The sequence below is a fragment of the Balaenoptera physalus genome, assembly GCF_965194825.1.
Source record: "Balaenoptera physalus genome assembly, chromosome: 14".
Lineage (NCBI taxonomy): Eukaryota > Metazoa > Chordata > Mammalia > Artiodactyla > Balaenopteridae > Balaenoptera > Balaenoptera physalus.
Window position 1 is genome coordinate 72,715,383 of NC_138893.1, and position 15,761 is coordinate 72,731,143.

The window sequence follows — 15,761 nt, forward strand, 5'->3', positions numbered from 1 at the left end:
GTGTTATTACCTCCATTTTCAGGTAGATATGCAGGCTTAGAGAGACTCTTCTGATATCACTCAGGTGGTATTAGATCAGCCTTGATCTAGCCTTGATAAGACACTGGTCTTATCATGTCAATGTCTATGCTTATTTCATGGCACTTGGCTGCCTCCCTAGCTGGTTGTGTATATGCCGGGAAGCCACTTCCCCTTTTTGGGCCTCGGTTCGGTTCGTACATCTGGAAAATGCCCAGGTGATCTCTTAGGTTCCTTCCAACTTTAAGTTCTGTGACAATGAGCCTTTTTTTCTCCATCATCTCTTTGAAAAATTGCTATAGCTTTACAAAATACTAAAATAAGATTTTATTTCTCTTTGAAAATCTGATTTGGGTACTAAAAATCAAATAAATTATGAAAAATATCCCTTTCTTTTAAAGTAATGCCTAGAAATAGAATACCTTGAAAAAGAATGAATTGGTTGTGTTAAACATAGTACCCTCCGAGGAGTCTTCATTATTTTTAAAAAATGCCGTGAGAGGATTTTACTCTAGCTTATTTCAAGACAAAAGATATGGAAGAAAATATAGCAACTTTTCTAGAAATGAAGTCATTTAGAACAGGAAAAAAAAAAAAATCTGAACTAGCTAAATAAATCTAAAGTAGCTAAATAAATCAATCTTTCCAAAAGGAAAAGGCCAAGCCTGGTCTTCAGGTTATTATTTACTTGGTAAATTCATTTTGTATGCAAAACATTTGTATTACCTGCATATCCTTGTCTGTTTAAACAAGACGATTAAACTGCTGTTGGGCCACATAGCCAAAAGAGCAAGTGAGTTATATGTTTCTTCTCCTTAGGGCATTTTGTTTTGTCTCAAACTTTTATTTGAGGCCATATAGAAATAACCTACTTTTGGTTGTCACATGAAGAAACTTTACACAGAAAAATCTGTATTTGCACATCCGTTTTAGGGTTTTATTTTGCTAAAAAGAATTCACACAGGCCAAAAAAAAAAAAAACATGCAAAATATTTTTGCGCACACTTCTAACACACTATATTCCACTTCTGAAATGTTAAAAATTTTAAAAAATATCCCAAAGCAAGAGTACTTGGGTTGAAAACTTAGCATTATAAAAGCTAGATTCCTAACACAAACACTGCAGACATAAGTCACTCAGTTGCAAAAAGTTAATGTTTATAAATGTTAAATAAATGTCAACAATGAGGAGACAAGAACTGTAGATCCAAAGTGTACTCCCCACCATGAACTATTAAAAATTGTGTTTGGTGTTGTAGGACATCCACAATGTTAACTTGAAATAGACACAACCTTAACCCAACGCTACGCCAAACTTACAAACATCGAGGGAACCATATTCAGAACTACCTCCTTTTCCTGCTACCTTTAAAATGTTTGTTGCTGTTGTTGTTGATTTTGTGTTTTGGTAAATAAAAGAGTCCCTCAGAATCTACACTAGCTCTGAAATGCAGAAAAACCGACTCAATAAATGACTATGATGAAGTTCTCCTTTGAGATTTTACTTTTCTTTTTAATGATCATACACGTTTTAATGGGCACACTTGTGTGTGTGTATGTGTAAAATCTTTTAAACGATATTTTTGGAAACAACTCTAGGGAAAATTTTTCCCTTTCCTTGAGACCAGTCCCTGATAATTTAAAAGTTGTGGGGGTTTTTTGTTTGTTTTTTTTTGTTTTTTAAGAGAAAACCTGCCTAGAGCCTTTCTGTACAGTCAGCAACCTCCTTGTTCCTGTGTATTTGAACTTTCCAAAAATAACAGAATGCTTGTTTGCAACTCTTGAAAAATCTCCAGGCACTCCCTGCAGATTTTACTCTGCCTGGTGCTTTATGACTTTTTCCCTGCACCAGAAGTAAAGAAGGGTCCTGTGGTAGGAGCATGTTTACGTCCCTCCTGGTGCTCCCTGGGGGATGTTGGTGACTTCACCCTTGGAAAAAAAACCTCGGGTCTTTTGTTAGAGACACATCTAGCTGCTTCCTTCTGCCTCAGGTAAAAAGGCAGTCCCCTGGAAGCCTCAGTTCTCAGAAGAAGAAGTATTCTAATGCATTCTCATAAAACATTTCAAACATGCAAAGAGAAAATCCAAAACAGGAGTGAGGAAAGAGTAGCAGTGATTTGGAAGAGAGCCTAAATATTGTGCTCAAGTGAGAAACATCCACTCAAACCACCTGCTTCATGGCCATATTCAATGAGCATAATAACAGCGTTTCCTAAAAGGGAAAGAGACTACACCACTTCCAACCTCAAAAACTAAGCTTCTCTCTTTATCACCAAACAGCTTTAAAATGCTTACTTAACTCAAACTATCACTAATACTTTAAGGAAGTCTGAAGACCCAAGTCTATTTCAATAAATGCTTAAATAATTGCTAGATAAACTCAGCTCATACTTTTTCAAAATATTGGCCAAAATGGCAAACGTGTATATATCATATACCATCTTTCCCTTCCAGCAGTCAACACAATTGTATATAATCAGTGTACTGCATTTAAAGGAAGATACAAGAAGGATGGAGCAGCTCTGAAGTGGGAGGTCCTGCCAGCTCGTGCGTTCTTACTGAGGTTGGCAGAAAGGAAGGTTCCTCTTCCCCACCCAGAGTTTGGGCATGTTCTCAGCCTCTTCTGCCATCCTGTTTCAGACACTGTCTCTCTCTTCTTTTCCACAGGTCACTAAGCCTGTTGGGGGAAGGGGTGCTGAGGAAGACTTCAGCCATGAGCAGTCATAGTATTGGGAATGAAACACATGCACAAGACTAGACGTTCATGCTAATGAACCTCGTAAAGCCAAACAGAGGCCAAACACAGCCCAGAGTTGTTTTAAAATCTCCTCTCACAAACAGCAAAGCAAAACTGGAAAAACCCAATTCCACCTTCCCACCACAACTCAAAAAGAAGCTAAGCTTTCTGGGGACATTGGATATTTCAGACTGAAAGAGGGTGGCTGAAGAGCCCTTCTTTCTTCAGCTGTCTGTGGTGTGAGCCTGACCCTTTCCTGAAGCCCTGTCGATTGCCCGGAGGCTCCCAGAAGACATCCCTCCGATGTCTGGGCTTCCTTGAGAATGTTCAAGCCTGTGCAAGGTCTGAAGTCTGATGCGCAGAGGTAGCTCCATGACACAAGTAATGGAATAACACTTCCTTTTTTGGTGAGGAAAGCCCAATCGGTCTTAGCTAACAAGCGCTCAGCTATGGCTCTAAAAATACCCTGCAGCGAGGACTGTTTGGCACTTCATTTTGTTTGCTGGAGGAGCTCTAAAGAACTCCGCAGAATGCTTCAGATTCTCCATAACTGCCCTGAGCTCTGTCCCTGCTCTGGTGACCTCAGGGAAGTGTATCGCGTGGGGAAAGTTACTTTTTCTTTTTCACTTTTGAGTTCTTGGAATTCTGTCCTCAATGTTTGAAGTACAATTCCAGTCTTGGATTAATTACTAGCTTGGTTCAGGAATCTTCATTTGGCTTCTAGTCTGAACTATGCAAATACACAATCTGTGTGCAGAAGAAAGGACTAAAATTATACTTCAAAAGGGCTCAGTCACTTCCTGTCTTCTCTCTTTTCCCCCCAAAAAGAAACATCAGCCTCCTTGAATCCTTGGTTGCCAGCAGATGCCCTGGGCTCCCTACACGTTGATGGCGTGTGCATGCTTCTTGCACAAGGGTTTGTCCTTCTTGGAGTAGAATGGTTGCCCCTCCAGATTCACGTGGCAGACCTGGGACAGAGAACAGATACACATGACACAGCCCATGAGGCAGGGGGACACAAACAAAAGATTTCAGCCACCCCTTTAAGACAAAGTGCTGTCACAGGCAGACGGGAGAAAAGGCAACAGCCTGCTTCTCCCTACCACAAGTGCTTGACAGCTAAAGCAGTGTAGATGCGTTGAGCTATCTAAAAGTCAAGACTTCCAAAGAGGAACATGGAACAAACTCAAGTTAAATTAAATTAATGGAATACGGAACATATACACAATAAGGTGATCAACTGATGCTATCCAAAATTTATAAGGAACCAATACAAATTCATAAGTCAATATCCACAGAAGTGATTAATACCTAAGGAAATATAAAATGTCAGAAAAATGATCCTCACTAATAATTAAAGGAAAAATTAATTAAAACCTCCATGAGATATCACTAGACACCTGTTAATCTAGCAAAATAAATAAAACAAAAAGCCTCAATAGCTTGTCACCTTTAACCTTATATGACTGGAGCCAGAAAATGAAAAAAAAAAAGTAATCAGTCAAAAGTCAGCAATGCCAAAAGGGGATCAGGCCTACTTGTCACTGCTAGGGACACATGAATCAGCCCAGCCTTCTGCAGGGGATGTGGCAACACTGAAGAGAAGCCATGAAAATGTGTCTGCCCTGTACCCCAGTAACACCACTCTGGAGAATTTCATCTTGCAGCAACTATTGCACAGAACAGGAAAGCAACATATGCTCAACTACAAACTGAAAAACTACTAATATTTCTCTCAATGGGGAGATAATTAAGTTAATTTTTATGGTGTATTTTTCCAATGACAGGCCACCACGAAAAAATAAATCAAATATGGCAGGGACTTCCCTGGTGGTCCAGTGGTTAAGACTCCATGCCTCCACTGCAGGGGGCACAGGTTCGATCCCTGGTCAGGGAACTAAGATCCCTCATGCCGAGAGGCCAAAATAAATTTAAAAAATATATATATATATATGGCAAAGTGTATGCAGGAAAATACTGAGTGAAAAAAAAAGAGGCAAAATTATGTATCCCCATGATGACAACATATGAGTGCAGTTTGAAGATGCTGATTAAACAAAAAGAAGGGAGATCAGTAATATTTGTTGAGACTACTGCGGGTCAAGTACGATGCCAGACACTCTGTATACATGGTCTCATTTTTTTTTTAAATCTTATTTTATTTTATTTTTGACTGTGTTGGGTCTTCGTTGCCGCATGCGGGCTTTCTCCAGTTGCAGTGAGCAGGGCTACTCTTCGTTGTGGTGCACGGGCTTCTCATTGCAGTGGCTTCTTTTTGTTGCAGAGCATGGGCTCTAGGTGCACAAGCTTCTGTAGTTGTAGCATGCGGGCTCAGCAGTTGTGGCAAGCGGATTCTATAGCACAGGTTCAGTAGTTGTGGCACACAGGTCCAGTCACGCCACAGCATGTGGGATCTTCCCAGACCAGGGATCGAACCCGTGTCCCTTGCATTGGCAGGTGGATTATTAACCACTGCACCGCCAGGGAGGTCCCTACATGGTCTCATTTAATTCCCACAAAAACTTTATGGGATAGGTATGACTGTTCCCCATTTCACAATTGAAAGCTGAGGCTCAAAGAGCCCAAGTGTCTTGCTCAAGTCACAGACCTAGTAAGTTGTAGAACCTGGGCATCCATATTCAGGTCTGTGAGACTCCAGTTCTAAGCTCATTCTCCCCACACCTCATAGCAGAGAGGGGCTATGTTTATTTGAAATTGTTCTGGGTTTACAGACTTGTATAGAGGTAGTTCACTAAGCTTGCTGGACTACCAGTATGAGGTCTGGTCCTGGGTGGGCAATCTGCCAATTGCCAGTCAGCTGGGAAGTCACATAGGCTGGGACAGGCCCTAGCCTCAGAGAGGGCACTGAAGATCCCTAATGGGGAGCAGAATTGGGGACCACATCCAGGACACTGACATGAGAAGAAGTGCAGGTGGAATTCCCAGGTACAGGTAGGCATGAGGATACAGAAATCACCCTTCCAAGATGAGCTTGGGTCACTGAGCATGTGTCTGCTCCAAGAAAGCTGGAAAGAAAAGTGGCATCATGGTTGTCCCAAGTGTGAGGTACTGATGGCCCAGTTGAGGATGTTATACCTGAGATCACACAGGGCTGCCAATGGGCTCTGGAAGCCAATGACCTGAGAAAGTGTCTCAAAACATCCCAGGTAGATGCAGTGATGTTGAGTGTAACCAGGCTCCTGTGGTGGCCTCAAGCTGTGGTGACAACTTGGAGACAAGTAAGTCTAAGATGGTGGCACCCAAGATCCAACTGGTGAGGATGGGTTTTGGGAGAGATAGAAAGGCAGCTCTGGAATGAGTTGGCAAGGAGCTGCTGGTCAACATCCGGGGCTCTGGCCAGGAGACCCTGCCTGGTCTGAGACAGTGCTGGTTGCTTGTGAAAACTCTGGACGAGTCAGGCTGGAGAGGGTGTTGGGAGACTGAAGACCAAGGAGTGAGGAAAGGCCAGAGCCTCAGAGGTGGCTCACTGATAAGATGAGACTGAGGGCAAGAACTGTCATAGAGAGGTCGTACTCAGTGCCTTGGGCCAGGAGCCTGCAGGTGGGATGCAAGGGGGCTCCATGGTGGAGGAGGCCTCCAACCTACCCAGCACAGCGGCACAGCAGGGATGGTCCAACCCCCAGGCTCTGTGGTCAAGTGGCAGCAGGGCCTGGCTGGGAAGGAGCGGTGGCCATAGAGTGCTGACGACAGAGTGGAAGGCGATGAAACAGGCCAGCTGCAGAGGCCCCTCGACTGCCCACAAAAGTTACACCACAGCACATCCCTTCCTGGTACCCACACCAACTAGATACCAACTAGACTTAAGGGAGAAGAAGGGCCAGTAAGACATCTTTCCCCAACTAAGGTAGGATTCACATCCTTTCCATTAGAACTCAAGTGCCAAAGCCAGACAGGAGGTAAACCCTCACCCTGACCCACACTGTCCTTCTCAGCCTTCATTTTATATGCTTGGGGCTTTAGAGATGTTGTCTTGTTCTGTTCATTAATTGTTCATATATGTCAGCTTTGTTTTCCTTTCAAGATTCTAAATTCCTTGAAGGTAGAGACTTGTTCTGGGACACTTTTGTATTCCCAAAACTCAACTGAATTAGTCTGAAGTATGTGCTCCCCTGAGATCTAACTGATGGGAAAACAGCATGTCAGCTGGAAGAGCTAGTACTGACCTTCCTTTCTTACTAGTTTTTTTTTTTTTTTTTTAAGTTACAGGAAAATACATGCTCATTAAAAGTGATTTGGAAATACAAAGTGATGGAAAAAGGACCAAAGGAAAAAAAAACCCTGAAAGTTTTCCAATCAAAATGTTGCTTTCCAAAAATTAAACCATGTTCCACTTTGATATAGCTTCATGGGGCAGTGACTGCTACGCAGGGCTAGTTTGGGGGAAGGCGTAACAATTCTCTGTGCTGATTCTCCTGAGGACAGGATCTGACTGGTTTCTTTGGGCAGACCCTCTGGGCAGTGCTGTGGGTCTTTCACACCTGACTGGAACTTATCTGTAATCTCAGCCTGAACAACCCCAGGCTTTACCGCTTCTTCTTGTCTCTCTCTAGGACTTGTGCCATCATGACTCAACCAAACATGGCAAGCTTGAGGGAGCAGACCCATGCTCACCTTTGTGTGATTCCCTCTCCATGTGACACAGAACTCTCATCAGCCTGCCTTTGGAGAACAGGCCTTCTATGCCTCTGTCTTCCCTGGACCTCCTCCAAGTCTCTTAGATCTTTCTAGAAGTTGGGTAACCAGATTTGCAGGCAGCATCTTAGGATCAGACAAGCCATGGCTTGAAGGTAAGGGTCAGAAAGCCCTGTACGGTGCCTCGCTGAGCTGTGGCTCTTCAGGGGACAGCCCCAAAGCCGGTATATTTATATTGTTGTCCCTTTTTGGAGGGGAGGTCCTGATATAGTTAAAGGACCCTAAAAGGCAATTAGAGAATCTGTTCAAAGGGCTGGAAAAAGTGTTATGGATTGAACTGTGCCGCCCTAAATTCACATGTTAAAGTCCCAACTCCGAGTACCTCCAGCCTATCCAGTACAGGGACATAGCAGTGACCTTATTTGGAAATAGGGTCTTTGCAGACTTAATTAAGACTGAGGTTAAGATGACGTCATATGGAGTACGGTGGGCCCTTGATCCAATATGACTAGTGTCCTTATAAGAAGGGAAGAGACACAGAGACAGATACCTGCACAGAGGAGACTGTCATGTGAAGACACAGACACACAGAGGGAAGGCAGCCTTGTGACAATGGAGGCAGAGATTGCAGTTATGCAGCTACAATTCAAGAAACACCAAGCATGGCTGGCAACCACCAGCAGCTAGGAGAGAGAGCAGTTCCCTGCTGACACCTTGAATTTGGACTTCTAGCCCCCAGAACTGTGAGAGAGTAAGCTTCTGTTGTTTAAGCTATTCATTTGTGGTACTTTGTTACGGCAGCCCTAGCAAACTAATATACGGAGTGAATACAATGCACCCCACAGATGGGAGGGGATATAGAAATGAAGTATAAAAGCTGAAGTGAATTGCAGTAAACTTTATGACTAGGGTTGTCCTATGTCATAAGTCTATAATAATTGCTCAAGTTTAAACTATGTAGACCTTTCACACATTCCCAAAATTTACCTTGAGCAGCTTTGGTAAAAAAAAAAAATAGCAGTAGTAGTACATTGATTTTCCCAAATAAAGTTTAGTCAATTACAGACTCACATTACGGGGCTTTATCAGAGACGACTATTTTCTAACTCTAATGCAGACTCTAAATGTCGGCAGGCTCATTGCCCTGTCCCTTCCCCAACCCAAAGCCCTTGGAAGGAGAACGTCAATCTCACGGTAAAAATGACCTGGCAGTTCAGCAGAAATAAACTGCATATGGTTAATATTTAATCTAGGGCTTATCTCCTGGCAACTATATATCGAGAACAGGACCATTTAGGAAAATGAAATGATACTCAGTCCTGCTTTCTAAAGGTTCAGTCAAAAGAAAACTTATCTCAGCTTTTCATAGGATTAGTCAATAAGCTCCAATCTAGTGTTCGTGGTGAAAATTTGGGGGAAAACCCTGAATCACATCATCATATCTTAAACGACCTATAACCATGGGAAACCACCTGCCCCTATTAAATCCCAACATCATTCACTCCTCCCACCTATTGAGAGCATTGCTGCTGAGGAAAGCTGCTAGTTTGCCAGATCCTAAGACACTCTTCTGTCCTTAATGAAGTGGAGAGTAACAAAGCCATATTTGTTAATAAATCATTATTAGTAATAAAACTTTGCTCAGCTGTGACATATCAAGGCATCATGGTATTTGCCGGCTTTTAAAAATGACAGAATATTAGAATGCCAGAGTTGAAAGGGATGTAAAGGGTTGGTCATCTGGCCCCACTTTGTCCCTCCTGCCTCTTTTCAGAAAGTCAGAACCCCAAGCAAATAACATACTGCGCAAATGAAGCAGGTGTCGTGCCAGGTATGCCCCAGGGCTTCGATAAACTTGTCACCGGCCTCCACGGGGAAATCACAACCGTGACACTTGGTGCTGAACAGATTGATGTAGTCTGAAATGAAAGGCAGAGTAAGGACCAGGCATCCAGGCAGGCTGGGAGGAATGTCCCAGCCACATCGACCCAATGCCAGAACAACCCCCCAAATCACTGGGCTGGGGGCAGTGGATGAAACCTAATTGGTTACTTGTCATCTTGCAGACAGAATACTCAGTTACATGATTGGTTTTTTCCTTTTCCAATAATTTGCACTGGTGTGGTGCAGATTCAGGCTTAGTCACCACCCTGTGCTGGTTTGATATGCAAACACTTTCTGGAACTGTCATTAACTTTCTGCAGGGTGATTTTCTCCTCTTCTCTGTCACCTCTTATGGTCCAAACAGACCAATCCCAAAAAAGAAAAAAAAAACCCTATTTCCCAGCAGCTCTGCTTATTTTGGAAGAGTGAGAGCCTTTAACATTTTTTAGAGTTATAGCATGTTCTTGGCTTGGTCATTCTTCTGTCATTGGGCATCTGTGTTGATAATAAATTATCACTACTAGAAACAATACCTGAGCTACTTTGTTGGGACATGTTCCCCTCCCCCAGCCAAAGAGATAATAATACCAAATACTATTTACATAATGCTTTACAGTTTACCAAGCTTCCTCACAGAGATTGTATTATTTGCTAGTATCTCAATGTCAAGGTCTATGTATTAGTTTTCTTTGTACTCCCAGCACAATGCCTGGCACACAAGTCAGTACCCAACACATATGTCAAATGAATGAGTGAATGGATGAATCACTGAATCAATAAATTAATGAATAAACTTAATCTTGGTGAAATTGTTTTTGTTTTGTTTTGCGGATGAGGCTGGAAGAGGTGAAGGGCCTACCCAGAGCCACACAGGTGAGACAGCGGGCCAGGCCTGTGCTTCTCAGCCCCAGTTGTCCGGGCCTGGTAGTGGGCAGCACTCCCATTGCACTCACTGTAGAACTCTCCCAGATTCTTCTAGAAGAATCTTGATGCCTTTTACAACGCCTTCATTACCCTAGAAGTGTACTTGTCTCTCCACAGCTCTGCCACAGTTGGCTTTTTCTTACAGAGGTTTTCTGCTCAGATCTCCTTGTGGACAGTATGCCTAGTCACTGTCTCAGACCACCTGCTGAGAGTCAACGTGCAGTGGGGGCTATGAACTTAGGTTCTGAAGAAAGAAAGACCTGGGCTCAAATCCCATCTCTGTCCAGGAATTGTTAAAATCTGGGACAAGTCACCTAACTTCTCAGTGCCTCAACTTTCTCATCTATATAATGGGAATAACTATACTACCTAACTCATGGGGCTGTTATTCAGTTATCTATTTGCCATGGAGCTTTTTAGATAAGTTATATCTCTTGCATATTTTTTCCAATGTATGGTTTCCCCTTTGGGGTTTAATTATAGTTTGTCGTGCAAATGCTCTTATATACATCACAGTCCATCAATCTTGTTTCTGACAAAATACTTCATTTCTTCAGTGGGCAAAAATCTATTGCCTCACCAGAGCTAGGAAAACATCATTCTGCTTCCTTTAGAGAATTATGGCAGGTTTATGGTTCACTCTGTGCTCTGTAGGAACTTACTAGTGTGGGGTGAGAAGCAGGGCTATAGGCTAACCCATCTCCACTCGAGGGCAAGCCCTGCACCCCACTTCTGAATTCTCTCTCATTCTGCCCAGTTGGTCTCCAGATGCCCTGGATTCTCTCCTCCATCTTCATGCCACTGTATGAACTGGGTCCTGGGCTTGGAAAACCCTTCCCACTTCGTCTACCTGAATCTCTGCAATCCTTTGGGCTGCCGTCCTTCTGGGAAGACCGCATCCCCATCCCACCCAAGAGAGATGAGACAGCATTCCTGAGGGCTTTTCCTGGGCTTCTCTCCCTCCCCATTCATTCATTCATCCATCTATCTATTCATTATCTCTTAACTGTCCATTTATGTGCCAGCATATCAGACATTGATGGGTCTGCTTGAGGTTTTTCAGGGCAGAGTCCTCTGCTCTATACTTAGCGCCCTTCACAGGAACTGGCACACATTTGATGGATAAATGATGAGTGAACAAACAAAGATATTTTTCCAAAAATCTTGTTAAATAGTGATTCCTTCTCCTGTTGTGCAGCCTATGTTTTTTCACAGATTAAGCTCTTTCAATGGCTCAAATTTATTTCTGGAATGTCTAGTCCTGCCTACTGATTAATTTTTTTGTTTTAAACTTGATTTTGTACTATCTGGAAAATTGCCACTTTGTTTCAGAATTTGGTATCACAGGTGTGACCCTAGTACATTTTAAAAAATCAATTAAATTAATTTATTTATTGGCCGCACCCCACGGCCTGTGGGATCTTAGTTCCCCAACCAGGGATTGAAGCCACACCCCTTGCATTGGAAGCGCAGAGTCTTAACCACTGGACTACCAGGGAAGTCCCCTAATACATTTTTTTAAAAAGCTGGTATTTTCCTCATTTATTCTACAAAAGGGGAATATAATTGGTATTAAATAAAGTTAGTGCATGGGCCTTTCCAGGAAAATAATCTAGTTTCCCATTTATGTATTCCTTCCTTTATTTCTCCTATTAGGTCTTTATAATTTTCTTTGGGACTGGAGGGAGAGGGGAAAAGGGGAGTTGTTTAATTGATGTAGAGCTTCATATTTGCAAGATGAAAAAATTCTGGAGATCTGTTTCAGATCAATCAACAGTGTGAATATACTTAACATTACTGTACTGTACACTTAAAAATGGTTAGGATGGATACATGTATATGTATGGCTGAGTCCCTTTGCTGTGCACCTGAAACTATCACAACATTGTTAGTCGGCGATACTCCAATATAAAATAAAAAGTGAAAAGCCAAAAAAAAAAAAAAAAAAAAACGGTTAGGATGGTAAATTTTATATGTGTATTTTTTCCCCCACGATAATTAAAAAAAAATGACAAGGTCAGAACCAAACACAGTGTCCCATGGTACGGGGACAGGCTGACTCTGATATTTTATCTCTAGGGCAGGTTAACCAACAGGCTTGACTTTACCTCACTATTGGCTCATCTAGCTCTCCTTTCTTTACTTTGTTTATAAGAATATCACCCTTTATCACATTCAACAAGCATATTAAATTTCTAATGCTCTTTCTAAAGTAAAAATTAAATTGTGTTATTTCTTTACTTAAAACATCACAGTGACTCCCATTGCCTAAGGGAGTGGTTTCAAACTGTGCTCCTTGGAGAGCTGTGGGTCTCCCAGAGCCATTACAGAGCTGTGCACCCATTATCTCAGTTAATCCGCACAACAGCCTCTGAGAGTTAAGTGAAGAAGGAGAGACTCAGAAAGGGCAAGCATCTTGTCCATGGTCACACAGCCTGGAAGTGGCCCCTGCAGGCCTTCAGTCAGGGTCTCTCAGTGTGCCTAAGGCTGAGGCTAAACCTGCTTCCTTGCTGTCTTTTCTTAACAGTAGATCATCCCTTTCCTGGGTCTTCTTAATCAGAACATCATTTTTGAAAATCTTTTGGGGGGGTTGCTAGGGAGAGGAGCACTGGTAACAGTGTTAATCTATCATTCTTTCACAAGCCTCACGCATAAGTTGTGGCTTATCACACATTATGAAAGTTATAATGCTCTCAGTCGACTAATAATAGCAATTTGTATTGGTACCATAGCACTTTTATTAATTACCAATCATCACCATTTCCTCCTAAGAAGGGAAAAGACAGGTGTTATCTTCTCCCTTTTACCGATATGGACTCTGAGGCCAGAATGACTGAGTGACTTACTTAAAGTCATTCAGTGAGCCTCAGAGCTGGAAAGAGAATTCACCAGTACCTCAGAACCCAAGAAGTTTCTTTTATAATTTATTGTCAGGGGAAAAAAAGTTTTATTTTGTTTTCCTTTTCCCCTTGAAGAACTGGAATGTTTTCTCCTTTCTGGTTTTAAAGTAAACTAACTTACTGTGTTTCTCTTTTTGCTCTCACATTTGCTACCCAGTCAGTGCAGCTCTGTTATTCTTCATAATCAGCATGTTTCCTTTTCCCTCTTCTACTTGGTGCTGATTTGCTAGTTCTATTGTCTTAACTTTCATGTTTTTGTTACCTTTGTTGGAACCTGCCTCAAATCCTTACCTGAAAGAGGCAGGCTATGAATAAATGAGCGTGTGAATGTGTGAGTGACTGAATGGCTAGTTAGCCAGGATGCCCAACTCTAACAGATGGCTTTGTCTTCAGAATTTACCATAATTGACTCCAAGTTATAAGATAACACATAGTGTATGGGGAGAACAGAGAAACTCCGAATTCAGACAGGGAGTTGGCTGGACTCTGAAGGAACATCAAAGTCTGGTAAACATCACAGGAGCTGGGAGGGGACCTGCATGTACTTGACGAGTTCCGAAGTTTCTTTGGTTTAATCCTCACCACAACTCTGGGAGGCAGATGTTGATCTCCCCCTTTTACAGATGGGGAGAGTGAGGCTCAGAGAAGTTTAGTAACTCAATCAGGGTTACAAAGCCAGCCTGAAACAGAGCCTGGAACAGAACCTAGGACAAAGGCCAGAGCCAAAGCTTTTTCAGACTAGACCTTGTGGTCTTCAAATCAAAATCATCTGAAAGGTTTCCCAAGCGGTCACAAGATGCCGACTTGTGGTCCACATATTTGGTGCAGGGAAAACAGCACAGATTGAATGTGTGTGAAAGGGAACTCCTACCCCTTTCTCCCAGACTGTGGGGGCTCCCCACAGCACAGAGGTCCTACCTTTCTCACAGTAGGGCTCCCCATCTTCCATGTGGAAGAGGCTGTTCCCGAAGGGCTTCTTGCAGGCTGCACAGACAAAGCAGGTGGTGTGCCACGTCTGTCTCAAGGCATGCATCACTTCCTGGGGAAAAGAGCCTCAGCTCAGGACAGAAAGGTCCAGGAGGGAGAAGAAGGCAGGCTTAACTTCCACACCAGCCCCGGTCACTGCCGGAGCATCCCATCAGGGAGCAGGGCAGGAGAGCCCAGAAAGCGGGCCTCGGACACACCGAGGAAGGCTAGGGGCGGCAGAGGAGAGGCTCCTACTCATGCAGCACTTGCTGGGTGCCAGGTTCTGTGTGCGCTTCCATAAGCTGTGATGCTTCACCCTCCCACCCAACCTGGGAGGGAAGTACTACGTGTTACCGCCATTTTACCAAAGGAGCATAGAGGGTCAAAGCCACATGCAGGTGCACGGTGAGGTCAGGCTATGAAGCAGTAACTTGCTTTGCAGAAGCTCTGCCACCACTTCAAGCTGTGTGGCCAGGGATGTGGCCCACGGATCTCTCGCTTCAAGTTCATTTACTCCCTAGTTCACTGGTGGCAAACCAACTCCCTTCTAGGATAGAAATGGAGTTGTTCTTGCTCTGTTAGCACAGCAACTTCTTAGCTTCCAAATAGGACCCCACAACCTTGCGGAGGAGGAAAGATTGGTTGGAAAAGAGACAAGGGTCAGAGGAGAGGAATGCGGCCCACTTACCCCCATGATTTTGGTGTTGCACTTGGCACAGACTGGAGCAAAGAACTGCTCATAACACCGCTCACAGTAAACGTTGTTCTGCTCCTCCACAAAGCACACATCTGCCAGGGAGGTCTTGCAGTAGGCACAGTTGAACTCTTCTGGGTGCCAGGAGCGGCCCATGGCTACCAGAAAGGGGCCCCTGGGGAAGCAGAGAATAGTACCTCCTCTAAGGCAGCCCCCAAAGCTTAAGACCAGATATTTCAAAACGCTCAACAATAATCACACTTTGATCCTATAACGCTGACTTCTGTGACTGTTCTAATGAAATAACAGGAAATTCAGATAAAGCTCCATGCAAAAAGATGTTGTTTCATCACTTGCAACAAACAGAGATGGGGAAGCAACTCGAACATCCACTAGCAGGGGACTGGGTAGGTATATTATGGAGTATCCATTAGGTTGACTACTGATAATTGTAGTAAGAAGAGCAATGATGATGGTGCTAATGGCTAGCATTTATTAAGTGCTTACTCTGTGCCAGGTACCATTCAAGAAGAAATGTGCATTTATTAACGTGTTTAGTTCTCACAACAATCCTATGAAGCAGGTACTATTATGATACCCATTTTCAGATAAGGAAACTGAGGTACAGGGATGTTAAGTAAGTTGTTCAAGGCTATAGGGCTAGTATGGTAGACCCAGGACACAAACCTGGCTCCAGATTAGTAGTCAGACAGTGGGCCTGAAGAAACACTTTATGTTTTAATTTTTACTTTTCTGAATTTTCTAATTCTTCTCTAATGAGTATATTTTTTCTAATGATACTTTATTTTAAAATAAAAGTGTATTTTTCATATACACAAGCTCATCCCCCACACACATATGCACATACTATAAACATATTATATTCAAACAAGTACCACCCATGATCCTTGGCCTCTAAGCATGAAATGACTTGTTTTCCTTTAGTGTGGCAGATGCCCACCAAAGCCCTGAGCAGCACGGGCTT

General features: G+C 43.1%; 1 protein-coding gene across 2 annotated transcripts in view; it reads right to left on the reverse strand.

Moving 5' to 3' along the window:
• Positions 1-929: 929 nt before the first annotated feature.
• Positions 930-15,761, reverse strand: part of LDB3 (LIM domain binding 3) — a 59,821-nt gene continuing 44,989 nt past the window's right edge. For both annotated transcript variants that reach the window (XM_082424232.1, XM_082424231.1), the window contains 4 exons: positions 14,771-14,951; positions 14,035-14,155; positions 9,212-9,327; positions 930-3,723 (listed from right to left, as the gene is read on the reverse strand). In XM_082424232.1, coding sequence (XP_082280358.1) covers positions 3,634-3,723; positions 9,212-9,327; positions 14,035-14,155; positions 14,771-14,951 — 508 coding nt within the window. In that variant the 3' untranslated portion in view covers positions 930-3,633. The remainder of the gene's footprint in view (positions 3,724-9,211; positions 9,328-14,034; positions 14,156-14,770; positions 14,952-15,761) is intronic.